This window comes from Balaenoptera ricei, chromosome 6 (assembly GCF_028023285.1).
Source record: "Balaenoptera ricei isolate mBalRic1 chromosome 6, mBalRic1.hap2, whole genome shotgun sequence".
Taxonomy (NCBI): domain Eukaryota; kingdom Metazoa; phylum Chordata; class Mammalia; order Artiodactyla; family Balaenopteridae; genus Balaenoptera; species Balaenoptera ricei.
The window spans coordinates 31,218,132-31,245,673 of record NC_082644.1 but is presented as its reverse complement, the minus strand read 5'-3'; the positions used below and the strand labels follow the sequence as shown (position 1 = coordinate 31,245,673).

At 51.7% G+C, this 27,542-nt stretch overlaps 1 protein-coding gene across 3 annotated transcripts in view; it reads right to left on the bottom strand.

Moving 5' to 3' along the window:
* Positions 1–1,366: 1,366 nt before the first annotated feature.
* Positions 1,367–27,542, bottom strand: part of FGD3 (FYVE, RhoGEF and PH domain containing 3) — a 35,367-nt gene continuing 9,191 nt past the window's right edge. For 2 of the 3 annotated variants that reach the window (XM_059924410.1, XM_059924413.1), the window contains exons 4-18: positions 24,001–24,090; positions 23,156–23,292; positions 21,399–21,555; positions 20,052–20,190; positions 19,403–19,461; positions 17,942–18,088; positions 17,505–17,597; positions 16,216–16,295; positions 14,800–14,830; positions 13,786–13,893; positions 12,664–12,726; positions 4,893–5,015; positions 4,453–4,593; positions 2,581–2,727; positions 1,367–2,314 (exon numbers count right to left, since the gene is read on the bottom strand). In XM_059924410.1, the coding sequence (XP_059780393.1) occupies positions 2,072–2,314; positions 2,581–2,727; positions 4,453–4,593; positions 4,893–5,015; positions 12,664–12,726; positions 13,786–13,893; positions 14,800–14,830; positions 16,216–16,295; positions 17,505–17,597; positions 17,942–18,088; positions 19,403–19,461; positions 20,052–20,190; positions 21,399–21,555; positions 23,156–23,292; positions 24,001–24,090 (1,758 nt within the window). In that variant the 3' untranslated portion in view covers positions 1,367–2,071. The remainder of the gene's footprint in view (positions 2,315–2,580; positions 2,728–4,452; positions 4,594–4,892; positions 5,016–12,663; positions 12,727–13,785; positions 13,894–14,799; positions 14,831–16,215; positions 16,296–17,504; positions 17,598–17,941; positions 18,089–19,402; positions 19,462–20,051; positions 20,191–21,398; positions 21,556–23,155; positions 23,293–24,000; positions 24,091–27,542) is intronic. The other variant, XM_059924412.1, reaches the window with a different exon arrangement.

Here is a 27,542-nt window from a genome sequence, read left to right as displayed (position 1 = left end):
CACGGGGACCCTGGGCAGGAACCCACGGTGGGGGCCGTGGGTGAGGACCCTGGATGGGGGGTCCAGTCTTGCCCCCTCAGACCCCAGCAGAGTGGCACCTTGTCCAGCAGGTCAATTCCGGCTGCCCACTTGGTCTGGAACTGTGGGACTCTTGGAGGCATCCTTTCTGTGACTGTTTCCTCAACTGTCAAGTGGGAACACCCTGGGGTTGAGGTGAGACTGGAGTATTACAGAGTTGACCCTGAGAAGGAGCCCCAATAGGTCCGCTCAGTCAGTGCATGAGGCAGAGAGAGCAGAGCTCCAAGGGAGAAGGGGCAGGACCAGCAGGAAGAGGCCAGCTGGGCTCCAGGTCCCTTCAATGCCTCTGACACCTGCTGTCCCTGCCTTGGCTCCATGGGCAGGGACTTTGCTGTATTTCCTTGAGTAAGAGCACAGTTGGAAGGGCCTGGCCTCCCCTTCCCAGTGGGCAAGTTGCTGGTATCAAGCAGCTTCAGAACACCCACTGCAGGGTGGTGAGCTCTCACAGATGCAGGATTGACGCCCAGGGATGCAGCAGGTATACCGCTGCAGCAGCATCCAGGCGTAGCAGGGTGGGTATGTGGGGGACGGCGCTGACTCATGCCTAAGCTCACCTGTGCCCTGCCCACCTCACCTGGGTCTCTACTTTAGCTGTGTCCTGTCCTACCTCACCTGGACCCTGACCACCTCACCTGGGCCCTGCCCACTTCACCTGGGTCCCACTCCCAACTCACCTGTGCCCTGAGCACCTCACCTGTGCCCTGTCACTCCTTGCCTGGGCCCCACCCCCGCCTCACCCATAACCAGTCATCCATTTCTGGCTCCCACAATGGCCCTCTCAGCCCACAGGTATGTGCCCTGCAAGTCTGCCCATGGCTGGGCAGTGATAGGCATCCCTGCAGGGTGCCTTGCGGATGTTAGAGGGATGGGGGTCCCAAGGGACTGGACACCACTCAGTCATCAGTCCCTAAGTCCCTCTGCTCTCCCTCAAGGGCCTCGGGGCTCTGGTGCAAAAAGACCTCCCTGACATCTTTGTGAGTAGCCAGCACCCCCACGATCCCATATCTAAGTCTGGCTCCACTTGCTACAGGGGCAAATGGCCCTATCTACCTCACTCGCATGACCAGGGACACAGAGCAGGTCTCCAGGCATGGCACCTTGTCTGAGGCCCTGCTGTCTAATGCCGCTGCATCCTGGGGCAACCACAGGGGTGTTACTTGCACCCTGCAGGCCTGGATTGGGGTCCAGGGCCTCATTACTGGCTGTGCCCATCTGTTACCCTCATTCTCCATCCAACCACCAGCAGGCCCACTGTGGGGAGACCCTGCCCCAAGGCTGTGTCCACCTGTTGGCTGCCAGCATTTATTTATGTAGATAAGCACTTTCCACCACCCGCCAGGGAAGGCAGGCACAAATCTCAGTCCCCCCCCACGATGCCTGTGTGGTCCCCCTGTAGTTTCGCAGCATGGTTATTCAGGAACCCACCACTCGCCCCCTTGGGCATCTCCAAATGGGGTGGCGAGCTACGAGGTGGCACAGGGTGTGCCCAGTCCCCGGGAGAGGAAAGAGGAGAGAGGTGGAGTCCAGGGGGCCAGTATGGTTCAGCTCACATGGATGTAGATGGTATAGATGGGTGGGCAACTGTCAGGAGGGGTGGCATGACTGCAGACATCCACCAGGTGTCCCTGGGCACCACCCATGAGCTCCTTCTGTCTTCCGGCGCAGATGACCCCTCACTGCCCACTCAGATGGAGTTTTCTTGACAGTCACCCCACGCCCCACTCTGGGCCACACTGCTGGGCCTGAGGGCAGAGGCCCGGGTCTTTGAGGGACGTGCTGGGTGACCCTGGGCAATTGGCTGCCCCTGTTTGGGCCTCATTTTTCTCCTCTCTGATGTGGAGGAACCCTCCAGGGCCAAGTGCTATGTGGCCTGTTGGTCCCTCAGCAGTCCAGGCTCCCTTCATGCCTGCATGTGGCCTTGATGCCACCTCTCAGATGAGTACAGGCCCTGCCGTGGTGGCTGTACAGCTAGGAGATGCGGCAGAGACTCAGCTCATGGGGCAGCTGGGGCCTGGGGCTGCTGGGCCCCCGGGCTGGCCTGGGCCGGGTGCCCGTGGGCTGCTGAGCTCAGGGCCTCCAACCACTGCTGCTGCAGCTCGGCGGACGGGGCACTCAGGTACAAAGACTGCTGGGCCTGCTGCAGCTGCCACACGTGTCCAGCATCCAGCCTCTCTGCGGGGTCTGGCACACTCACCCTCCAGCCAGAGAGGGGGATGGCATGCAGCAGCTGGCCATCCTGCAGAAAAGGAGAGGAGCATCAGCACCTCGGCCCCTGGAGTCCTGGCATCACTAAATACCATCTCCCACAAGTGGGCAGCAGAAGGGTGATTCTGGACAGCCGGGGAAACTGAGGCCCTAGGGTCACATGAGCCACCCACCACATGGGGTTGGCCCCAGGCTGCATGGTCCAGGCCTATCTGGGCGCCGCGGGCTTGAGGCTGTGGGCTGCCGGAGCAGGGTGGACCCCCACTCCCAGTGTGGCCCAGCGGACAGAGGACACACCTGGCTGCCTCCTCGAAGGTGCAGCACCAACTCCAGGGAGTCCGACTCAGAGATGGCAGCCCACACCTTGCTCCAGGCTGTGCCGCCATCCGACACCTGCAGGGGGCCACAGAGCAGGCTGGGCAGGGGGTCCACAGTGGCTGGCTTCTGGGGACACAGAGGACAAGTCAGGTGGAGTCTCCCTTGTAAGAGCCACTCTCCAGGAAGCACCAAGGCTGAAGCTCTTGGGGGAGAGAGGAGAGGAGGGGGAGACAGACTGGACAAGGCCTGGGCCAGCCTGAGCTTCCCCAGGGTCACTGCAAGGCCACTTGGGATTGGGCTGGACCTTCTAGGCAGTGAGACCACAAGAAAGGTCAGGACAGAAATAAAGATAAGGTAGGAAAAAATGGAACAGCAGGGAACCAGAATGTGGCGGCTGTTGATGATTTTCCTGTACACACACACACCTCTCACATATAACACCACACACACCACACACAATCACACACACATATACACCCATACCACCCCCCCAACACCCACACACACCTCACACACATTCACCACACACACAGTACACACATACACACTCACATACACATCACACACACACACCACACACCCACCCCTCCCTTTCTTCTGATGTGTTTAGAGCAGTCATGGACACAACTCTTAGGTCATCAGGAAGTCCCTCAGACACACCTGGCAGAGCTGGTTCCTGCTTGGACCTGAGACCTGGGTCTCCCAAACACAGCATTTAAAGTGCATGGATGAGGGGGCCAAGGGGGCTGAGCAAGGGGCTCCTCTCTCCTCTATCGAGATAATCCTACACTCAGTTCTAATATACTGATGCACTTGACCTCTAACATACAGAGACCCTAACTGGGGCTCCAACCGGCCCACCCGGATGACCCTCCCTGGAACCTTTGGGAAGGGAAACTGACATTATAAATAGCTTCCCAGAAGACCCCGATGTGCAGTTGGCCTTAAGAATTATGCACTATGTTATGTGGAGAGAATGGAAAAATGCACTTTTTTGGAAACCACATTCTCACTTTTCCAGCTTTCCTGTTACCTCAACAAATAGGTACAGTGCCCTTGAAGGAGGGCCTGGAAGGCAGCAGCCATGCTCAGGAGGACAGGAGGTGAGAAGGGGTCTGGTGTCCTCACTGCCCCCTAGCCCCCTGATGGCTTGGGCAAGGCAGGGGCAGCATCTCCTTTCAGCAGGGTCTCCAGGCCTTCAATCAGAGTGACCATGAGTGAAGATGACACTTGTTCCCATCTGCTGTGGGCTGAATTGTTTGCCCTCAAACCCATATGTTGAAGCCCTAACCCCCCATGTGACTGTGTTTGGAGATGGGGCCTCTAAGGAGGTAATTAAGTTAAAATGAGGTCATATGTATGGGCTCCAATCCAATATGACTAGTGTCCTCATAAGACGTGGAGATTAGGACACAGACACCCACAAAGAGAAGACCGTGTGAAGACACAGGGAGAATATGTCCATCTACAAGCCAAGGAGAGAGGTCTCAGGAGAAACTAGCTTGCTGACACCTTGATCTCTGAATTCCATCCTCCAGGACTATGAAGAAATAAGTTTCTGTTGTTTAAGCTGTCCATCCTGTGGTATTTGTTATACAGCCTGAGCTGACTAATGCACCATCTAACTCCTGAGTGCAAATGGTTCCCAAGCTCTCAGCCATGACTGGATCCTAAGAGCCCAACACGCACACATGTGATATTTGGCATTCAACTGCTAGCTGCTCTCAGTGGCCTATGGACCCAACTGAGCTCTACCAGTCCTGGTCTCAGGGAAGGCGACAGCTCTAGCACAGTCTGTCAAGGCTTCTGGGGTCTTGTGTCTGGAAGGCTCACCAGACCCAGCCCACCCACCTCTGTGCTCTGCTTGGGCTCCAAGGGGTCCTCGAGGCTGGGGCTCGAGGGGGCCACCGGCTGGGTCAGGAAACACTCTCGGCAGACACGGCTCTGCCTGCCGTTCTCGGCCTTGAACTCGGAGCACTTCCCACAGATGACCTGCAAGACAAGGGCACCTGTGACCCCAATGCCCAGGGACAGAAGACTATCCAGAAGGAGGCTGGAAGGAGAGGTGTTAATGGCATGTGGAGGGGAAGGGCTTGTCTGTGAGCCATGGGAGTCGGGAGCCTTGTCCACAGGGCAGAGACCCCAAGTCTGTCCCCTGCTGGGCCTCCAGGACCTGCCTTCTTGCTCAGAAGGTCCAGGATCCAGGGATCTGTGGGCATGGAAAGAAGATTGGGAGGAGGAACTAAGCACATGGAGGCCCCAGCAGCTGGCCTCCTCCCACCTGGACTCACCGCCCCGCACAACTTGCAGTGGTGCTTCCTTTTGGTGATGGAGTTGAAGGTCTCGCCGCAGCTGCTGCAGCCCTGCTTCTCCTTGTCACGTCTGGTCTTAGAGGACCCTCTCCTGGGCTCAAGCTATGGGAGGCAAACGGCTGCAGTCAGCTTCCCAGCGCATGCGGAGTGGCAGCTGTGCGATACACAGGCAATGCACATGCAGGGCAAAAAAGCCGGACGTGCAGAAGGGATTTAAGCAGGAGCCACACTGGCCATGGCCCCCTGCCCAGCCTCACTCCCCAGAAGCTGCCCTGCTGTCACACAGGGTGAGATTCCAAGGGGAACAGGAACTCTATGCTTGGAATGACTTGTCCCACCACAGAGGTCAGTGACTTTGCGTGTCTGCAAAGATAACAACCGGAACCCACACTGGGGGAAACGGTGGCTGCTCAGCACAGGAGCCCAGACGCCAAGGACTGGGGTGTCTGCACCCAGCATCCAGCCAGGTGGCCCTTGCTTCCACGCTCTGCCCTTCATTGGACCCCAGAGCATGGTGCCTGCTCCATGCCAGGCACTCAGGGGTGCGCAGTTGCCCACCCAACACATGCGAGAGCACTCTCCTGGGGTAGGAGCAGGGTCAGGGGCTGGACTCCCCTCTCTATCTCCTCCGATGCTGCCTGAATTTCCCACAAAAGAGGGCAGTGATGAGTCCTGTCAGCAAGACAACGGGAAGTCATGAAACATGGTGTGTGTTCAGAGAGGTTAGAAGATCTTTAAGACTAGTCACAAGAACACACTATAAAATGCTTTTACTTCTTTTTTGTTTGTTTGTTTGTTTTCTTTTACATTTAAACAAGCTGTTTTGTGTAAGGTTTCTCAGAAAGTTTTACAAGAACCACATCAAACTCCTTGGAGCAAAGAGGAATTGGAGAGTGGCAGGCAGCAGTGGGAGAGAGGTTTTCATTTTATTCTATCACTTTACTTTAAAAAAAAAAAAAGTATTTATTCCTCTTTTAGTTAAACATATTTACAAATTTAAAAAAATCTGATGCAGTCTAAAACTAAGGAACAGGTATATAAATCATACATGGGAGGTAGATGTCAAGGCGACATGTTGGAAGACTGTTTAAAGGTGTCAAGTTATATTGCTAAGGGAAACAAGCAAGTTGCAAAATAACGTACAGTAGCGTATAATGTTTATACCAAAAAAAGTACGTGCATGAAAAAAAGACGAAGGAAGCACACCCTGATGATCTTATTGGCTGTTTGGGGTAGAGTTACTCTTATCTGACTCTCTATCTGGATTTTCTCAAGTGTTCACCGAGAACAGCTTGTGAAAGAGGAAGAAAACCAATAGACACGTAGAAAAGCAAACCAGCCACTCGCTGACCAGCCCCCCCAACCCCTCCCACCTCCTGCCTCACATTCCCATTGAGGACTGTGTTCCCTCTGCACTGTGGACAGCGGTTTGAGAGCTGGGTGAGGGAACCTATGTGGTCCGCTCTGGCTGCCTACCCCTGGCCATAGTGACATCAGTCGTGTCCAGGACGCCAGCCCCACCTGATGCAAGGGCTTGGGAGGTGAGCAGGAGGCAGGAGGGAGTGAAGGTGGGAGTGGGCACCGACCATGCAGGGTGAGGCTGGGGTGGGGGCTCAGTAGCGCTGTCTGATTAGGTTTCCCCATATGATTAGGAGTGGTGCAAGTTGGGGGACAGCTCCCAGGCCCTTGCCCTGCCCCTCATCAGCCATGAGACCCTGCACAAGTCACTTCTCCTCTCCAAGCTTGGTTTCTTCATCTGTAAAGTGGGGTGAGGAACCGCCCCTGGCCCTGAACCCTGTCACAGCACAAGAATCCTGACTGGTTTTGCTGATTGCCCTTACATGTAACCATGGCTCTCAGGAAATGCCCCATCGTTTGATGAAACAGCTTTCTAGCTTTGAACCGCCCCAGCCCCTTAGCATTTCCTCTCTGTGTGGGTAGGGGGCGCTGGGGTCCCAGCAGAAAACACAGTCAATTCACCACAAACTTAAGATTTTAAGAAATGTCACAGATATGTGTCAAACTCCCCAGGATGTCAGAGCTAGAATGGCTACTGGAAGTGCTTGTCTCAACCTCTCCCCTGCACAGATGGGGAAACTGAGGCCCAGAGACACTTTTTCTGTTTAAAAGAGAAACACTTAAAATAAGTTTAACATTAGTGTTTCTGAGCAGAATAAAATGAGGTCTGAGATTTGTTTTAAAATATTCCAGAAGAAAGAAGAGTATGTGGGGGTGGGGTGAGGATAGGGGTGGAAAGACAGATAAAACATGAACAGCACAAAGTTGAAGCTGCTCCAGGCTGGTGTGGGGGTCTCGCTGTCTGTTATTTCTACTTGTATGTGTCCAAAACTTCCCTAATAAAAATGTGAACAAAATAAGCTAAAAAATATGTTTAATATAAACTCTGCAAGTTTAAGGAGAAAGAGATGCACTGGTTGGGGGTGAGGGGGACCGAAGGGAGGGGCTTGGGCATTGGAGGCTGTTCCGGGCTGAACTGTGTCCCCCAAAAGTCACAGTTTGCAGTTATAACCCCCAGCACCTCGGAATGTGACTGTATTTGGAGAGAGGGCCTTTAAAGAGGTGATTAAGGTAAAATGAGGTCACTAGGGTGGGCCTTAACCCAATATAACTGGTGTCCTTATAAGAAGAGGAGATTAGGACATGGACACACACAGAGGCAAGACTATGTGAGGACACAGGGAGAAGATGGCTATCTACATGCCAAGGAGAGATGCCTGTGAACAAAAAAAGAACAAAGAGTGCCACTCATCATCCACTTATATAAGGGTTAAGATGCAACCACTGCAGTCACCCACGACAGTGCACCCTGGAGGGAATTCAGGATGCAAAAACAAGATGAGGCATTCTGTGTGTTGGAGAAACAGGCCCCGAGATAGATGCACATCTCAGAAAGAATTTCAGTGACCCCAGGTTCTTGCATCTTCCCGTGCAGAGAAAAACACTTAAAAGTATTAACTTGAGATATCCGTTCTTTGTGATATAGCAGGAATCTTTTACCAAAATGTATGCTTGACTACATGTATTTCCTAGCCAAAAAATTCCTACATATACTGGCTCCTCCCCTCCCTCTTACAAGCAGTTCCTCAGAGCTGTCTCCCAGGCTATAGTCCTCAGTAAGATCCTGAATAGAACTTAAACTCAACTCTTAAGTTGTGTGTTTTTCTTTAAGTCGACAGGCCTCAGGAGAAACCAGCCCTACCAACACCTTGATCCTGGACTTCCAGCCTTCAGAACTGTTAGAGAATAAGTGTCTGTGGCACTTTGTTAAGTAGCCTGAGCACACTATTCTGGCCTATGCTTCCCAGCTCTGCTGCCTCTGCTCATAGACCCCACTGTGGGCCCCACCACTGTGAGGCCAGTGCTGGCCCCCTGGTACGAGGAGCCCTGGGACCAGCTGGTGCCTCTGAGGGTGATAGGGACACTTGCTCTGCCCAAGACCCCATCCCCCTCCTCCTCCAGCTCATGACCCCTGACCCCATGGACACTGGGTGTAAGAAAACCTTGGGCCCCCTCTCAGTTTATTCCATGCAGCTCAGGACCACAGAGCCCTGTGGGTGGAAAATGGGTGGCACAGACCCGACAAGCAATACTGACGCTCCCCACAGCCACGTGCCTTACTGGAGGCCACCCCTGTCACCCGACCTTGGCTGCCAGCCACACTCTAGCCCTGAGGCACATCTGTCTGCCCCACTCAGGGCTCCTTCCCTTGAGACCATCTCTCAGGACTGCTGGGGCTCAGACATGAGAAGACAGGGGAGGGGCCATCCCTGGGTCTGCCGTGGCCCAGGAGCCTCAGCCCTCTACCAACCTTCAAGGTGACCCTGCCATGCCTGTTTTCCAGGTGAGGACACCAAGGGCACTTGAAGTGGGAGTGGTCAGCGGCAGGGTGGCTGGATCAGCTGTTTTGCCTTCAAGCACTTACATGTGCTGCAGAACCTTGGTTCTCCAGACCCTGCGAACAGCGCTGAACAACTGCTGAGAACACAGGGAGGCCATGGGGGCTACTGGGGCATCCCTGAGGGGCAGGGCTGCCCACGAGATGGAGGAGAGGCTGTAGCGGGCCAGGGGTATGTGGCCAAGAGCTCAGCTCCTGAAGGTCAGCAGGGACCCCATCCTGGCCAGAGGGACCAGAGGGCAGTTCCTAGAGCCGGGCATCTTGGGGCTGGGGCTTGGAAGAGCGACCCATCCTGGCTTCCTTTTTTAGGCTGCAGTTCGGTGATCAGACAGGGTCTGAGTACCAGCTTTCTTGGCTGGGTACCAGCTTCCTCGGTGCTGAAGACTGTGAGCCACCATGGCCTACGCTTGATGCGGCTTCCCCAGGTAGTTCCCGACACCGAGGGCTGGTGACCAGGTGGCTGAGGTGAACCCACCTGCATCGTTGAGGACAGGTCTTCCTGGCCAACCATACTTCCTTTTTGGATGAGGATATAGAATAAGTCAACCAAAGGGAGGGGCTCAGATTTTCTCTTTGGATGTGGAGACATTGGAAAGGCCTGGGCCAAGTCTAACCAGGGAGGTGTGGAACCGTGGCTTCCCCAGTAACAGCCAAGCAACTTCACCCAAAGCGCTCCAAATGCACAAGCATGGGCCTGGGAGGTCTGTGCTGAGGGCCTGTTTTATTCAGCATTTTCTCTTCAGCAGATTCACTTACAAAGCAGGGAAGCAGGAGGAAAATTCAGGTAAGAATCGGGTCCCAAACAGTGGCCCTGACAACCAGCCTCAGAAGATGGAGCCACACAGTTATCATTGGTCCTAAAGGGTGTGGACATAGGCCTGGGTCTTAGGCCCAGCCCTGTGGCGGGTGCAGCCCAGGCCCTCTGCCCTTCACAGGCAGCCCTGTCCCGGGCTTGGGGTGGAAGGGCGGCACTAAGTTTGTGCACGCTGAGCGACGGGTGGCAGGGGTGGGGCCTTTCACGGCATCGCGGAAGGGTCCATGTGTTGCCATGGTGGGTCTGGAGCCCAGGAAGGCCTTTTGGACTCTGACATTTCTGTGCTTCCGTGACGAGAGATGGAACTTTTGCAGAACGGGGAAGTTTTTGGATTCTGCAAGGCCCCCTTGCAAAACTTCCTGGTTTGGGTTTAGCTTTTCTTAGGAAAGAGGGCCTTGTGGGAACTGTGCGTCTGAGGACACCACCAGGAAATCAAATGAGCACACCAAGAGTGAGTTTACATTTCCTCTCCAAAAGCTTACATCTGGCATGTTGTAGCAAAGATCACTCTTTCTAGTGCCAGAATTAAAACCCACTTTGGAGTACTTTCCACATATATCCACTGAGCACATGTCGAACTCACCCTGTATGGCAGGAGCTTCACTGAGCTCTCTCTCTTCTCCCCACCCAAGGGAAGGTAAGGGTAGAGGGGGAGGAGTTGCCCAAGGCCTCATGTCAGGACCCACTCCACGTGTTAAAACATTAAACATGTGACCTTCAGGTCCCTTCCAGCTAGAACATTCTCTGATGGGCACTGCCTGTCATGTGTGCCAGCCCCACCTCCTGCTCCTCTCTCTCTGCCTTGGCACTGGATCTTCCTCAGCCCTGTCTCCCTGACCACACAGCCCGCAGCCACTTCCACTTTTCCCTGCATCCACGGACTGAGGCCTGCCTGTGGACTCACCCTACAAAGAATGGGGGTTGCTCACGGCCCTTGATGCCTTCCGGCCTGCCCCAGGCCAAGGGTCGGATAGCAGAGGGCCCTGCAGGGGTTCCAGCTCAGCTCCCCTGCAGAGGCAGGGAGAAGCAGTGCTTCATGCAAAGGGCCATCATGGAGGTTGTCAGAAACCCTGGCCAAGGGACCCTGGAGCTGATTGGAAAGCTGCAGAGGCCCCATCTGTCATTTTTCTCTGGGCAGTTAGTTACACAGATGAAGCTTGAGTGTGCAAGCTGCTTTTCATGACATTCCTAGACGTTCCAGAAAGGAGCCCAATAGCACACTGCCAGCCTCACACGCACAGTTTGGTGATTCAGAAAGCTGATGGTGGGTTGCTTCATGTGAGAAACACTTGTCGGTGACTCTAGGGTCAGCCGCGAGGGCTTCACAGATGAGGCCTTGGGGCAGAGTAGGCATAATTGAGGCATTCTGCACAGAGGGGATAGCAGGTGCAAAGGCCCTGGGACACGGCCAAGTGAGGGAGGCCAGGGCATGGTGGGGGAGGGTGGGCTGGAAGGAAGCCAAGGCCAGACAGAGCCACAATGCAGGAAGCCCCTCAGGCAGTTTGAGGGGCTGTGACAAGACCATCTCTCCCCTGCTGATAGTGCTGCTTTCAGATTTCCTGACTCTGAGTTCAAACAAATTAGCACAGGCTCCTTTTGGTTCTCGCAGTACCACCATGTGGCAGCAGTAGCACTCAAATAAGGGGGTTCCCTCCTCTCACTTGGTCCCTGAAGCCCATGATGCCCTAGAAACGCTCCATCCCTCCCTGGGAGCCCAAAAACTTCTCAACGTTTTCCCAGTGCCGGCAGTCAGAGACACGTTGGGTCAGGGGTCGTGTGGTGACCTGGCAAAGCTTCTGCTCTTGTAACAGAGCAGGGGACTGGGGCATCTGGGCACATCTGTTCTGGGGCCTCAGCAGGGGCTCAGTGCTACCCAGCAGCATGGATCGTGTGGGAGGAGGGGACTAGTCTTCTTACTAAAAATGTACATCAGGACAGGAACACTTACTCCCCATGATGAGCTAGACATCCGTCCCTCCCTCTGCTGCTGTCCCAGGAAAGTCAAGTCCCACCACAAGGCCTTTGAGCCAAAGGCCAGGTCTCCTCACCTACCAAGCCCGTTTCCTCTTCTTAAAATGGCTTGACCCTAACAAGTGCCAGCCCAGAATGGCTGTGATGACCAGCAGGGTGGCCCTTGTAGCCAGAAAAGAAGGCGCTCTGCAAGTTGGCGCTAAATTCAGGCAGACTTTGCTGTCCAACTGGGGAGCACCTGCCACCAAGGGAGTGCTGGCCCAGATGAGGCATGTGAGATAGAGAGGTGGGGGGGAGGGAAGGAGAGGCAGGCACAGTGAAGAGAATGTGGGGGCAGTACCGACCCACCCATGGAAGAAGTTCCCCTTTAGGAGCAAACCCCCTGTTAGGGGTCAGGCTGGGGCTCAGGCCTCCACTCATTCCTTCCGAGCCTGGAAAACTGAGGGATAGGGCAAAGCGAGGATGCCCAGGAGAATCCCCTCTCAGGATGCAGGGTACAGCACCTCCTTGGTAGTCTAGGCTTATAAATGTCATCAGACTTCACGACTGTTAGGCCCAGTGGTTAATAATGATGCTTCCCTGTACTGGATACTCACTGCATGCAAGGTGCATACATTTACCCTGTTACTAATCTCCCAAACTGACGGAGCAGGAGGGACTCGGGCATAGTCCCGTGGCCTGGCCCTGTCAGGGTGGGGACGTGGACACAGGCTATCTGACCCTGGACCACGCCTTCTCCGCCCACATTGACTGAGCCTCCTGAGGGCCAGGTACCGCCTTGATCCACATTTCATCCAGGCATACTTTACCTGTGGTAAAGAGCACAAGTCTTCAGAAGAACTCAGCTGTGTAACCTTCACCCACCCAAGGAAATGGACATTTGGGTCCCAGCGGGCTTGCCCCAACCCTCCACCAACAGGCCGCAGGGGCCATCAGTGTGAGGACCCAGGTCACATGGAAGGGGGAGGCTAAACCCTCACCCTCAGGTCACCCTGGTCTGACCCCAACTTCCACCTCCCACCCCTGTCAAAGCTGGGGGGGTCACTCACCCCTGCAGCACCCGCTCCACCAGTGGCTACCACTGCAGGCACCTCTGAGTTGGCGCTCACCATCTGGAGGGGACAAAGACAGCTGGCATGAGCAGAGGTTCCGTGGCCACATGCTGACATCCAATGCAGTGTTGGAATGCCACCATTCCTTCTGTCTGGTCACAGGGTCAGGAGGAAGACTGTCGGGGCCTAGTGTCTGCTATGACTTTGGGAATCTGTCCTCCCTGGCCTGAAGGCATCTCAGAAGAGTTATCATTTCCCAGCTGGGGTGGAGGGCGGTGGGCAGGTATGAACCTCCTTGAGGCCCACCAGGCCTAGCCAGCTGCATCACACCATGTGAGGTGGCCCTGGCTTCTAGCTCTTTCCTCAGGCATCTGTGGAGAGCTCGGTGCCCTGCCTTCTATGGTCAGGCTCTGTCTCTGCACCAACTTTAATGGCAGGTATGGGGTGGGGCGGGGGGTTCTGTTTCCAGGTCACCTCTTTTCAAGGTAGGGGACAGTACGTTCCCTGCCCGGGACAACACAAAGTTTTCTTCTAAAATAGTCCAGAAAGCAGACAAAATGGAGATTTGATGCAAATATTAAGTGGATAATGAGGTGGCCTGTGGGCCACAGACCAGTGAGACCACAGGGAGGGCCAACCAGGCCTGGTGTCTGGGACTCAGGGCTGCTCAGCCAGGCTGGGCTGGGTATCCCTTAGCTTCAGGGATGTCCCTGAGGCATGGAGTGAGGGACCCTCACTGTGAAGTCATGTTTGGTTGTACCCAGACAGAGGGAATGGCCAAGGCCTAGGGTGGACCCATCTGGCCCTGGGTGGGGATCCTGCTTCCTGGCTCCCCCCAGGCCTGGGGACAGTTTCCCATGGGGAGCAAGCTACCCCTGCTGATAAGATCACAGCCCCTCGGTGCATGTGATAGGACAATGCCTCATGTAGCAGCTTTATCCAGGCCTGTCCTTCCCTCCCTCCTGTCCAAGCGCTGACCACCCCAGCTACGAGGTACAAGGGTCCCCACATGCATGCTCAATAAAGGTGGGCATGAGGAGAGCATGGGGACCAGCTTCCCTCCCAGACACCAGTCCTTGTGCAAAGGGCCTGGGTCATCCCAGGGACACTGGCACTCACAGGCGGGTCCGGAGTGAGGGAGGAATCCTCATCCTGGCTGAAGGAGCCACTGAAGGCCTTGAAAGTCTGGCTGTTCTGCTTGTGCTTCTCAATGGTGGCCTCAATGACCTGAAACAAAACCACAAAGAATAAGGGCCCTCAGAGAGCATTCCAGGAGGGTGAGGACAAGGGTCCTGTGGTCATTGCGTTTTCCCCTGACCAACAGGCTCACATGTCCTCTGAGATGAGGAAACGAGGCTCAGGGATGTGATCAGTGACTGACCAGGTCCCCATTCCAATCTCCATGGGTCCCAGTGCCACCCCACATGCAGTACTTCAAGCCAAGAGCAGATGCTCTCGGAACACTTTATATGGATTCGAGGCCATGTTTCCATTTCCTGCAACAGCATTCCCATCTAATATCTGTTTCAATTTCCTTTTTCTCTTCTCACTCAGATTTCCATCTTACGAATTTTGGGAGCCACAAATCTAATGGTTAGCATTTGGCCTGGTGGTGGTCTGCCAACCTCGGTCACTGCCTTGGCCTCCGCTCTGCCGTGGCCCTCCTGACCTGTGCCCCTACCATGGCTGGTTCTGAGCTGAGCCTGCTCTGGCTGCCCCAGGACGCTGCCTGGCCTGTCTCTGGAAGCACAGGCTCCGTCCTGGGAGTCAAGCTGCTCGTCCTGCAAGACCCACTGCTCCTGCCAGCCATGGAGAGAAGGACAACATGGACCCACCTTGGAGCTGCCAGACAGTGGAGATCCTCCCCAGGGTGAGGGCACCTCCCTACATGCCCACCTCCAGGCCTTTATGTTTATTTGTTTACTGGGGAGCCCCAAATAAGAGAATGGATTCAAAGGTTTGTGGAGTCTGAAGGTGCTTATAAACTTGGTCACCCCATCACTTCAAGGTGGATAGATGGGTGGGTAATACCTGGGGGGACACGGAGCCATCCCATCCCTTGCTCCAACATGAAATGGCCATACCGCTCAAGAATTTGGTCATTTGGTTACTTTAAAACTTTAGGAGTTTCACCTGAATCCATTCTTTCTTTTCCTCTTCTGTCCTATAAAAGCCAAAAGAGTATTTTATTCATTTAGTCTTGGATACTGACTGTAAACCACCTGATTCCTCTCAGCCCTGCAGTACATGCCTGTGCTGCTCACTGCCTGGAAATGCAACTCAAGGCTTGGGAAAGTGGTCCCAAAGGCTCTGGAACACTGTGGCCAGTATCACCAGGTGCAGTCAGGTGAGGTTAAGTGTGGCCTTGTGGGTGCAGGTGGGGTCAGGTACGGCCAGATGAAGTCAGATGTGGCTGGATGTGGTAAGCTTGGTATGCAGAGCCCTCTGCAGGGGATGTAAATCAACACTTCCCTGGGCCACAATGGGTCATTGCAAAGATCTCACATCATTGGCGGAAGTGAGAGATGGGCTCTCCCAAGCCCTGCCACAAGTCACGCACCATCTTACAGGGTAGTGTGACAGTAGCCACCAAAATTTAAAGTGGACATGCTACCCTTTGGCCAGCAATTTTACTCCAGGAATCTACCAGATGGAAGTAACGACACATATGTACAAAACTTGGTTCATGGATACTGCTTGCAGCACCATTTGCAACAGCAAGACCCCAGAGGACCTAGGTGCCCGTCAATGGGAACCAGCCAATGATCATATTGGAAAATTATGCTGCTTTAGAAAATGGTGCTCATATATGGGATGATTTCTGATAAATTAAATGAAAAAAGCAAGATGCAGAACAGACTAGATAGAAAATGGTCATCTGTGATTTAAAAAATAGATACAGGGCTTCCCTGGTGGCGCAGGGGTTAACAATCGCCTGCCAATGCAGGAGACAAGGGTTCGAGCCCTGGTCCGGGAAGATCCCACATGCCGTTGAGCAACTAGGCCCGTGCGCCACAACTACTGAGCCTGCGATCTAGAGCCTGCGAGCCACAACTACTGAGCCCGCGTGCCACAGCTACTGAAGCCCATGCGTCCTAGAGCCCGTGCTCTGCAACAAGAGAAGCCACCACAATGAGAAGCCTGAGCACCACAATGAAGAGTAGCCCCTGGTCGCTGCAACTAGAGAAAGCCCACACGCAGCAACGAAGACCCAACGCAGCCAAAAATAAATAAATAAATAAATAAATTTATTTTAAAAATAAATAAACAAAATAAAAAATAGATATATATGTATGGGGACAGAAATTCCGGAAGGATACTTCAGAGATGGTTAAGAATGTCTTCTGGAGGTGGGGAACAGGGGGTGGGCAGAGGCTTAATTTTCCTTGACTTCCCCTTAGTACTGTTACATTTTAAACCACAAATAAGCGAGTAAAATGAATAAAAACACATCGAAAGGTTATCCAGTTTAGAAAAGGAAGCCATCTGCTAAAATTTCAGGTCAAACACATTCACACAGCAGCAGACACCAAGGCAGCTGAAACCTACCGAGTTTGTAGCTCCAGGGACCTTTTCTTTCCAGTTATGATGAATGTGTGGGCTGCATTTGACTTGACGACATCCTGCACCTGAAGGCATACAACAAAGGACAAAACAAAAACAGTAGGTCACTTTTAGCAGGTCCTGAACTGTGGACTCACACTCTCAGACTTGGAGGTCTTTCCCTGAGAAGTGGGGCGCAGAGGTGACCCAGTGAGTCTGCAGGGAAGTGCTCGGCTTAGGGTCATGGTTGCTGCGGGCCACTCCATGAGTCAGTCCATGGCGGAGGGTGGACCACCGACCTACTCAGGCAGGGCTAGGACCACTCATCCACTGTTCTTGGAACTGTGCCGGCCAAATCTGCCGGCTCTCAGGGCTTCCCAGGAAGTCAGCCCCAGTGCCTCTCCCCACAAAGTTACCCACAGGCACTCCCGACACAGGGATGGGAATCTTAGGAGAAGAGCCAGGAGGATCTCCACTACTCTGCTGGGGTTTCTGAGGCCCCATGGGCAGGTACCTTGGATCTGCCGGTGTCTGCAACAGGGAGCCTTCCCTCATCCCCTTGACACCGCACTCCCACAGCCCTTGGCTGGATGTGGCCCACAGGCTGGCCACTGTCAGAGGGAATTTTTTGTATCACTAATGCACCCCTTCACTTTTTAGAGTAACTAAATACTTTGATTTAGCCAGTATTTTTGGAGTGCCCGTTAATTCAAAGCACTCCCCCACAGGAGAGGGGGACTGACTCCAGCTCCAGCAGCCCCACAGCACGAGACATCGATGGACTCAAGGAATAGGGACAGCAGGAACAACGGGTCATCTGGACCTTGGGTACAAGTGCCTGCAGAACCTCATCTGGGCTCCAAATTGGTGCAGGAGTGGAGAGAGCATGGGACCAAGGACCAGGGAACAGCAGGCAGGATGGGCACCCCATCTGCATTCACCCCAAGTTTCCCTTAGAGTCTGTAAATGGGGCCCTTAGGGCTGACTTCACAGGGGACGGGAGACGACCCAGGTCCTGGCATTGTCCTTCATCCTGCCAACATGAATCCAGCAGCGCACTGGCAGGTAGGCCAAGTGGAGGGACAGGGGATCCTGCCCATTCAGCCCAGGATGCTAGGCCAAGGCGCCCTCAAGAGATGTTCCCTCACGCCTGGGTCAGGATGGAAGCAAGGCCCAGAGAAGCAGGCAGGCAACCAGTTGCACAGCAGGGAGTGCTTTGGTGGCTAAAGCGCTGTGTCCCTACATCTGCTCTGTGCTTTCCCAGGGGAACAGATTGGTGGGAGGGGCTCACCCACCTGGAGGCCGGAAATGTCCATCTTCTCCCGGACACTGAACTTCTGGCCCATGAGCCGCAGTTTGGGCACACAGTAAAGGATCATGCTGTTGAACTGCGATAACGACGGGCAGGTATGGGATGCGGGGCGGTTGACTCCACAGAGGAACACCCCAGGGAGGAGGTGGGGCGTGGCTCTGGCAGGAGTGGGCAGGGCTAGGCGGGGCTGGGCTGAATGTGGGCGTGGTGAGGCCATGCTGGGGGTTGGACTGGGGGAGTGGCTTAGCGGTGGGGCGTGGCTCTGCAGCTGGTTGGGCCTGGGTTGGGTGAGGGTGTGGCTGAGTGGCTGGGTTTCCCCGGGCTCTGCACCTGGGCTGGGTGTGGCATGGCAGGGGCGTGGTTCTGCAGCTGGGCTGGGCAGGACTGGGCAGGGCTGGGTGTGACCGGATGGGGGCTCACCAGGAAGAGGTGGCGGTCCTGGGTCGTGCCATTCTTGGCTGATAGCTTCTGGATGTGGCCCTCCTTGATCAGCTCGTTTGCAGGGTTGACGATGTCCTCCTCCCCACCCAGTCTCTCGTACACCTCCAAGAGCTTGTGCATTTTCTCCTGAGAGAGACATGGGGAAAATTAGATAAAAAGGATCTAGAGTGAAATGTCACCTGTTTAGGTTGCCATGGGTGCCCCACTGTGGGCCTGACCTCAGGCCCATCTGGTCTGGGGGCTCCAGACGGGGACAGGCAGGTAATGAGGACACAGGATGTGGACCACACATAGCAAGAGCTGCCCCAAAACAGGCGGCCTGTCTCTCATTTCTCCCTTTTGAGAGATATGGGGTCAAAGAAATATTTCACTTTCTTTTTCCTCTCAGAAAACAACAGTGTCCATGTGAAAGTAAATAGGTCTCAGGACTGAGGCAACCAGGGCTGGGTAGGGACTGTGGCGGCCTGGAGAGCCGGCCCACTTAGGGGGCACCTCGCCTCGTCCCAGGTTGCAGTGTGGGCCTGGGGTTTTCAGAGTTTTCCAGTAAAGCCAGGAATTTGGATTCTCCTGTGAAATGACCTGATCTCTAATTCTGGGCAAGGATTTAGAAATTCTTACACCATGTCCAGGCAGTGTGCAGGCCAAACAAGGGCCTGTGAAGACAGGGCCCACTGGGTCAAAAGGCATTGGTATGGGCTAGGAGGCCTCCCCATCGGCAGAGCCTATTACTCGGGGGCGTTAGATCAACAAGAGGACACCATCTCCTCCACCTTCAGGCTGTATTTGGAGGTGGGGCCTTTGGTAGGTGATTAAGTTTAGATGAGGTCATGGTCATGGGGTGGGGGAGGGGTGGGGGCATGATGAGATTAGAGCTCTATTAAGAGAGACACCAGAGAGCTCGCTCTCTCTTTTTGCCATGTGAGGACACAGCGAGAAGGTGGCTGTCTACAAGCCAGGAACCAAATCCGCCAGCACCGTGGTCTTGGACTTCCAGCCTCCGGAATGGTGAGAGTAAATGTCTGCTGTTTAAGCTGTCCAGTCTACAATACTTTGTTAGAGCAGCCCCAGCTGACAGAGCTTCAGTGAGTGAATGAACGAACAAATGAATGATGCTAACACCAAGAGCTAACATTAAATTATGCCAGGTCCTGTTCTGAGCACTTTATGTAGAGTGATTTAATCCCCACAACAGCCCAGTGAGACAGATTCTGTCAGTGACCTCATTTTACAGATGGGGAAACTGAGGCATGGAGCGCTATATAACTTACCAGCAATCACCAAGCTAGTAAGGGACAGGCCTGTCTGGCTCTCAGTGGAGCCTCTGTGTTCCTGGGGGACAGGTGGGTGAGTATGCATGCTGACAGTGCCTGGCCCACCCTGTGCCCTCCCTGCCCCAAACTACTGGTCCCTCGGGCATTTTCCAGGGTCGCCCACACTCACCATTTTCCGAATGGCAGCGTTGGAGTGGTTGGCAGCTGTGGAGATGAGCTCCAAGGACCCTGCAGGAAGAAGACAGAGTCAAGCTGCAGGGCGCCTGGTGACTCCACCCAGGTAGTTGCCCCACGAGGCTTAGTGTCAGGTTCTGCCCTGCTCCTGCCCTTTCCCACGGCTGTACCAGGCTGCTCATGAGACCTGGCCCTGGCTGTGCGGGTGCAACCCTGCAGACGCATCCCATTTGCTGGGGGTCCGCCAGGGCTGGCATGCCACTCCCCTGTGCAGACCTTGCCCCATGCTGCCCGCCAGCTGCTGCCCATGCACCAGGAGCAGCCTTGCCAGCCCCATAAGGTCCTCCGTGGGGCCTAAGCTCTGCCAACACTTAGCAGCCCCCTCCACAGAACCATCATCCACCCCTCGTACTACAGTGGGGGCAGGGGCGGTTTTCCCTTACACTTAGACTCTCAGTCACCTCCTTGTTTAGGGGTCACTTGGAGCTCTCTCCGTCTCTCTGTCTCTATCTGTCTCTCTGTCTTTATCTCTTTGTCTCTCTCTTTCTGTCTCTGACTCTCTGTCGCTCTCAATGTGGGTTTTCAGCAGGGGCCCCAGCTCCCACTGCCCAGGAGCTCCTCAGCCTGTGGCCGGCTTGGCTCACTCTCTGCATCCTTCCAGTCTGGGGCATCCTCTGGGAGCCTCTTCAGATAGTCCTTGAGCAGCAGCTCATAACGGGGGACCCTCTGCACGGGCTCCAGCATATGGTGCTGCAGCGTCAGGTTTCCGCACATCTCCTGCTTCTGTGGGGGAGATAGAAGTAGTGTGGGGCACCCATGGACACATGTGTGGATCCCCCAGGAGGCTGCCTGGAGTACTGTACCCAACTGACTGCAGACCACATCTTACAGCAGAGGAAACTGAGGCTTGGAGAGGTTGAACGATGGAGTAAGGAGCTGGACCCAAGGCAGGGCTGCTCTAGACCCAGCGCTGGCCTTTTTATACACATCCTCATTGGAGACTGTCTGTGGGGACAGCTGGGAGGGCCCAGACATAAGTGAGGGGGTGAGCGTGCAAGGAGTGCAGGCAAAAGGGGAGAAGGAAACACTCTGATAGTATCAGAGCTATCCTCTCTGGGGAGGGACAGGGATGCTGGGAGATGCAGGGGGATCTAGGACCCTATGCTGAGAAATCATGGGTGACCTGATTACAGTGGGATCTGGGGAAAACCCAGAAAGTTATCAAGGGGCCACCCCAAATCCGAGCCTGGCCTCCAAACCCTCAGCACAGAGGGACTCTGTGCCCATTAACCTTTCAGGATACAGTGAGGAATGTAGGTGCACGTATGCATGTGTGAACACATGTGTATGTACACATATGCACATGTACCTATGTATTACGTGTGTGCATGTACGCATGTATGTGCATGTGGCACATACTTAAAATATTTTTTAAAGAATTACTTTATTTAAAATTGGTGAATGTGGCTAATTAAAACCCCAAAATTTTGTATGGAAAACAAAATCATACCTAAAGTTAAAAAATAAAACATCAATGGAGAAAAATAATTTGCAACACATTTGACAGTTAACAGCTGACATTCTTAACATATAAAAACCTCATGAATCAGTAAGAAAAAGACCAACATGGCAGTAGACAACAGCAACCAGAGGTGTGAACAGGCTGTTTGCAGAAAAAGAGAAAGAAAAGATCAATGCAACATTTTCCTAAGTGCTTCCACTAGCCATTGAGGGATGCTGTGGAGGGAGACCAGCATGTTTGGATCCAGGTCCTATTGAATAATAGTTTGTGATGACACAGATCGCACAAACTTTTTGAGCCACGATTTCCTCACCCATGAAATGAGAATGATGATTTGTCTCTGGGAGTTATTTTAAGGATCAAAACATCAATAGAGCATCTGGACACATCCCACAATTTTACTGATTTTCTCCATGTTGAAACACAAACCCAGCACTGTGCCCGTGAAGCAGAGGTGGGACCGCCCTACCTGGATGCCTTGGACAATGTCCTTAAATACCAGTGAGCGCTGGGTCCAGGTGCTCACCAGCTCCACGGCCCGGTCAAAGTTCTTGACATATTCACCATACATCTTGAGGAATGGGGCCAGCTTCTGCAGGATGTCTCCAAGCCGGGGGTTTGTGTCCCTTTGTGGAGGAGTGAGATCGTCAGACAAACAGCTCCAGTGAAGGGCCACGGTGGGCCAGGGACTTCACCAGGGAGCTATGGGACAATGGCCTGACTCCCAGCTCTGTGTGATGGTGGGCAAACTGGTCACCTTCCCTAAGCCTTACTTTCCTCCCCTGTATCACATGGGATGGAAAATAGTGTGTTACCTAGAGGATCATGTAAAGTACTTCAACCGTGCAGTCATAGAACGATTGCTCAAAACCAGGAGTTGCTAGTAATAATGGAATCACTTTAATGATGAGCCACAGTTATCAAAAAGAATCAAGAAAACCCCATTATACTTCTTCTGTATGAGCAAAGATTAGGAACAATGGGGCAATCTAACTCTGGCAATGTCATGGGAAAGCAGCACTGTGTAATAATGAATGGTTTGGACAGGGATTTGGAAATAAATTTCAAGGAGCAGAAAATATATTAATAACCTTTGACCTTAGAACTGTGGGGGATTTATCCTAAAGAAATAATCAAAAAGAAGAAAAAAAGGCATATGCATAAAGTCATCCTCTGCAGCATTACTAGGAACGTGCACTCAAAGGCCCACCACCTGTGAAGACAGATGGACAAGCTGCTGGACTCTCGTACCATTATTATACAAGGAGTGTCTGTGTGCTGACAGTCTCTCCAGGGCCTTGAAGAGAAAACTCATATCTAGCAGGTGTGCACTGCATCAGACAGAAAGCCAGTCTAGCCCTGAGCTTTAACCTCATGGCCTTGGACACAGTATAACCTGCTCTGCAGGTGAAGCATGTCTTTCTAAACATTTACAAATTGCCCTGGACCCTCGCTGAGCCTTGCAGGTGCAGGGACAACCCCCAGTCAAGCCCCCTGGCCTCTGTGTTCTCCCTGGCCTGGCTGCAGCTTGGAGAATGGCCTCTTCCCCTCTTACCACAGGAGAACCACACACTGGCTCAAGTCAGGCCAGTGAAGAGGGGAGACAGCAGAGACCCCAAAGCAAAGCTGCAGCAGCACCCAGAACAGAGGGGGAAGCACATAATGTGGAGAATGGCAAGCTGGGGGCCATGCCTGTAATGTTTTATTATCATTTCTTACAGCTGGGCAGTCCCTCTGCTACAAATGAACAGAAGCGGCAGAGGGACAGATGGACAGCCCTCTGGGGACACTGCTGAGGAAGAAAAACATCTCATTTTTTAAAGCAGAGGTGCAATATACACTAGGAGGGAAAATAAACCAATAAGCACTGTCTATTCACTGGTGTTTGCAGATGGCAAACCTCATTTAAATTCCACAAAGCCCTGAGCAGGTATTAAAGCCCCTTTAGTTTGCAGATGAAGAAGCTAAGACACTGAGAGAGCTTGGGGTCAGGGTTGGCCCAGGACCCTACAGAAAGAGAGCCCAGGGCACTATGAGACAGGCTCCCTAGGTGCCTCCTGGCTTTTGGGCATGCAAACCCCAGATTTAGAGGCTGCTTGGCAGAGAGTATTCAACAAAACCACTGCAATAGTGTCACCATGACCCTCAACGACTAAGGGCATTGGAGCCAAACTCCCTGGGAGATGCCAGACCCTACACTTCCCTGACACCATGAGCTGCACTTACCACTCATTCATGATCCGTGTCTGCAGCTCAGGCAGGAGGAACTGCCCGTGGAAGCAATAGATGGAGGAGATGTTAGAGAAGATGCCTGTGGTGACTTCCGAAGGGATCCCTGCTTCCATCAGTCGGGTGCAGAAAACCTGGGCACGGAGAAGCCCATGCAGTGGTCACTGAGTGTGGGTCACTGCAGATGGTTACGATCATGCTTCTGCTGCAGGTATGGGAGCTCAAGAGAGGCTGCCATTGCCTTATGTTTTCTTAGTGAACCTTCCACTTCATCAAACTGGCTCAAAGAACCTTATGGTCTTAAAGCAAGCTTACTTATGGCTAAGAATTGGGGGTGAGGCAGGGACAGTCCCCTCTAGATAGGGACAGGCCATCTTTCTTCCATCTGCCTTTCAAGGGAAATGGATGGTCCTGATTTCCTTTCTTTGCTTTGTGAGCTACAAACAGAAGAAGCACCTGTCAAAACCCAGTTTCTGTTGGAGTTTTACTTCCTGTGCTCATAAACCCCACGTTGCCAGGTGGACAGGGAGAGTGCCACCCACTGTCCCAACTATTTATGCAGAAAGATGTCCAGAGACCATTTACATGCTCAGATAATTTAACTGCCAAGAAGAAAAAAACCCCAAGGTGACTGGATGAGACCGTTGCCCCAGAGCCACAAGTTCTGAAAGCAAAAACTAAGACTTTCTGGAGGAGACTTAAATTTGTCCAAGTTTTAGTATTCATGTCAGTCATACTCCAACAGCAAGCCCTAGCCAATGCTAAGATAGAAAGTTTGCCTCTGAAACTGCCCACTGAAACTCTGGAAGTGGACAAAGGCAGGCCCAAGCCAGGAGGGCTACCTGGTCTAGCAGGTGCAGACGCTTCACATAGGTCTCCTCAGTGTGCAGCAGCTCCTGGGCAATGTGGAGCAGCTTCTGGGGCTCAGAGCACTGTGAAGAGAAGAGCCATAGCTCACCTGGGGAAGATGAGTTTTGGGGAGGCAGCATATGACAAAGGCTACCCGCTGTATGCCAGGGATGACCAGGGGCCCCAAAAGGCCAGAGGAGGCTGCTGGGACTGGGATGTGGGACTCAGTTCTCACAGATGGAATTTCCAGGGAGGTTTCTGGGGAAGACATAATAGTTTCTACCAACACCCCCCAAACCTTCTGCAGCCCAGAGAGAACTCTATCTTCCCGGGGCTTTAACTACAGAGGAGCTGCAATAGCCACATCAAAATATATTGTGGAGTGACATCAGCAAGGTGGCAGATTAGAAAGCTACAGGCCCTCCCAACAGGCACATGAAAAGATGCTCCACATTGCTAATTATAAGAGAAATGCAAATCGAAACTATAATGAGGTACCACCTCACACTGGTCAGAATGGCCATCGTTAGAAAGTCTACAAATAAGAAATGCTAGAGAGGGTGTGGAGAAAAGGGAAACCTTCTACACTGGGAATGTAAATTGGTGCAGCCACTATGGACGTTCCTCAAAAAACTAAAAATAGAGTTGCTATATGATTTTGCAATCCCACTCCTGGGCATATGTTCAGACAAAACTATAATTCAAAAAGATACATGCACCCCAATGTTCACTGCAGCACTATTTACAATAGCCAAAACATGGAAACAACCTAAATGTCCATCAAAAGATTAATGGATAAAGAAGATGTGGTACATATATACAATGGAATATTAGCCATTAAAAAGAATGAAATAATGCCATTTGTAGCAACATGGGCTAGAGATTATCACATTAAGTGAAGTAAGCCAGACAGAGAAAGACCATATGATATCACTTATATGTAGAATCTAAAATATGGCACAAATGAACTTATCTATGAAACAGAAACAGGCTCACAGACATAGAGAACAGACTTGTGGTTGCCAAGTGGGGGAAGGGATGAATTGGGATTTTGGGATTAGCAAACGCAAACTACTATATATAGAATGGATAAACAACAAGGTCCTAGTGTATAGCACAGGGAACTATATTCAATATCTTGTGATAAACCATAATGGAAAAGAATATTAAATATATATATATATATAACTGAATCACTTTGCTGTGCAGTAGAAATTAACACAGCATTATAAATAAACTATACTTCAAGAAAACATATTAAAAAAAAAAAAAGAGGGCTTCCCTGGTGGCGCAGTGGTTGAGAATCTGCCTGCCAATGCAGGGGACACGGGTTCGAGCCCTGGTCTGGGAAGATCCCACAAGCCACGGAGCAACTGGGCCCGTGAGCCACAATTACTGAGCCTGCGCGTCTGGAGCCTGTGCTCCGCAACAAGAGAGGCCGCGATGGTGAGAGGCCCGTGCACCGCGATGAAGAGTGGTCCCCACTTGCCGCAACTAGAGAAAGCCCTCGCACAGAAACGAAGACTCAACACAGTCATAAATAAATAAATAAATAAATAAATAAAAAAGAACGTGAATTTCTTTAAAAAAAAAAAAGGAAGTTATAGGTCCTCCTTCCCTCACACATGAGTTAACAGTATACAAATAAGAATACCTCTGTGAAAACTCTGGAGACCAGCTGAGAAGCTACAGCTTCCAAGGCATTGTAAAACTAAGAAGAGATTCTATCAAATAGAGAATGAAAATTGGCACGTTTGGAACACCCTTTTGTGTTTCTCCCTCATACAGTATAGCACAGCACAACTGGGAAGAACCCCCTCCCCCCACACTAGGGCTCCTCCCTCAGGATGGAAACAAAGGAGTGAACTGTGCATCCAAAGTTTTGGCTCATCTGGAAGCTGCCTGAGGGACTGGTTTCTGTCTTGCCTGATTTGGAATGCTGTCATGACCAGCACCAGAGTTTGAAAACAGAGGGAAGCAGCATGTTAGAGCTGATGTTCTGCAAGCAGATGCCAGGGGAGCAAGAGATCAGAAAAAGTTTAATAGGTCTTAGAAATTCCAGCCTGAATGGCTAAGGTTTTCCCTGCACAAAGCCAGCATGCAAAGACTGGAGAGATGATTGTTTTTCAGATGCCCAAATTCCAGCAAAAAATTACAAAGAAACAGGGAAACATGGTGTGATTAAAGGAACAAAATAAAATTCCAGAAACCAAACCTAAAGAAACATAGCTCTATGAGCTGCCTGTAAAAAATATTAAATACCTGTCATATAGATGCTCAATGAACTAAAAAAGAACACAGACAACTAAGTGAAATCAGGAAAGTGATGCATGAACAAAATGAGAATATCAATAAAGAGATACAAACTATTAAAAAAAAAGAGCCAAATAGAAACTCTAGAACTGAAAATTGCAATAACTAGACTGAAACATTCAAGCTAGGTAATTTGAAATCATAAATCAGAGAAACAAAAAGAAAAAACAATGAAGAAAGCAAAGAGAGCCTAAGAAACTTATGGGATACTACCCAAGGGACCAATATATGCATTTTGGGAGTCAAGTACAGCATACTTGAAGAATTAGTGGCTGAAAATGTCCCAAATATGAGGAAAGAAATGGACATACAAATTCAAGAAGCTTACAGAACTCCAAATAGGATAAATCCAAAGAACCACACTGGGACACATTATAATAAAAAAAAAGGGGGAGGTGGGAGGAGTGGGATGATATATTTAAAGTGCTGAAAGAAAAAAAAAAACTGTCAACCAAGAATATGTATCCAGCAAAGCCATCTTTCAAAAATGAAGACGATGATACAAAAACCAGACAAACATATCACAAAAAAAGAAAATTACAGGCCAATATCACTGACGAACATACATGCAAAAATCCTCAACTAAATACTAGCAAACCAAATCTAACAACACATTAAAAAGATCATACACCATGATCAAGTGGGATTTATCCCAGGGATGCAAGTATTCTTCAATATACACAAATCAATTAATGTGATACACATATTAACAAATTGAAAAATAAAAACCATATGATCACCTCAATAGATGCAGAAAAAGCTTTTGACAAAATTCAACACCAATTTATGATAAAAACTCTCCAGAAAGTGGGCATAGAGGGAACCTACCTCAACATAATAAAGGCCATATATGACAAATGCACAGCAAACATTATTCTTAATGGTGAAAAACTGAAAGCTTTTCCTCTAAAATCAGGAACAAGACAAGGGTTCCCACCCTCGCCACCATTATTCAACATAGTTTTGGAAGTCCTAGCCACAGCAATCAGAGAAGAAAAAGAAATAAAAGGAATCCAAATTGGTAAAGAAGAAGTAAAACTGTCACTGTTTGCAGATGACATGGTACTATACATAGAAAATCTTAAAGATACCACCAGAAAATTACTAGACCTAATCAATGAATTTGATAAAGTTGCAGAATACAAAATTAATGCACAGAAATCTCTTGCATTCCTATACACTGACAATGAAAGATCAGAAAGAGAAACTAAGGAAACAATCC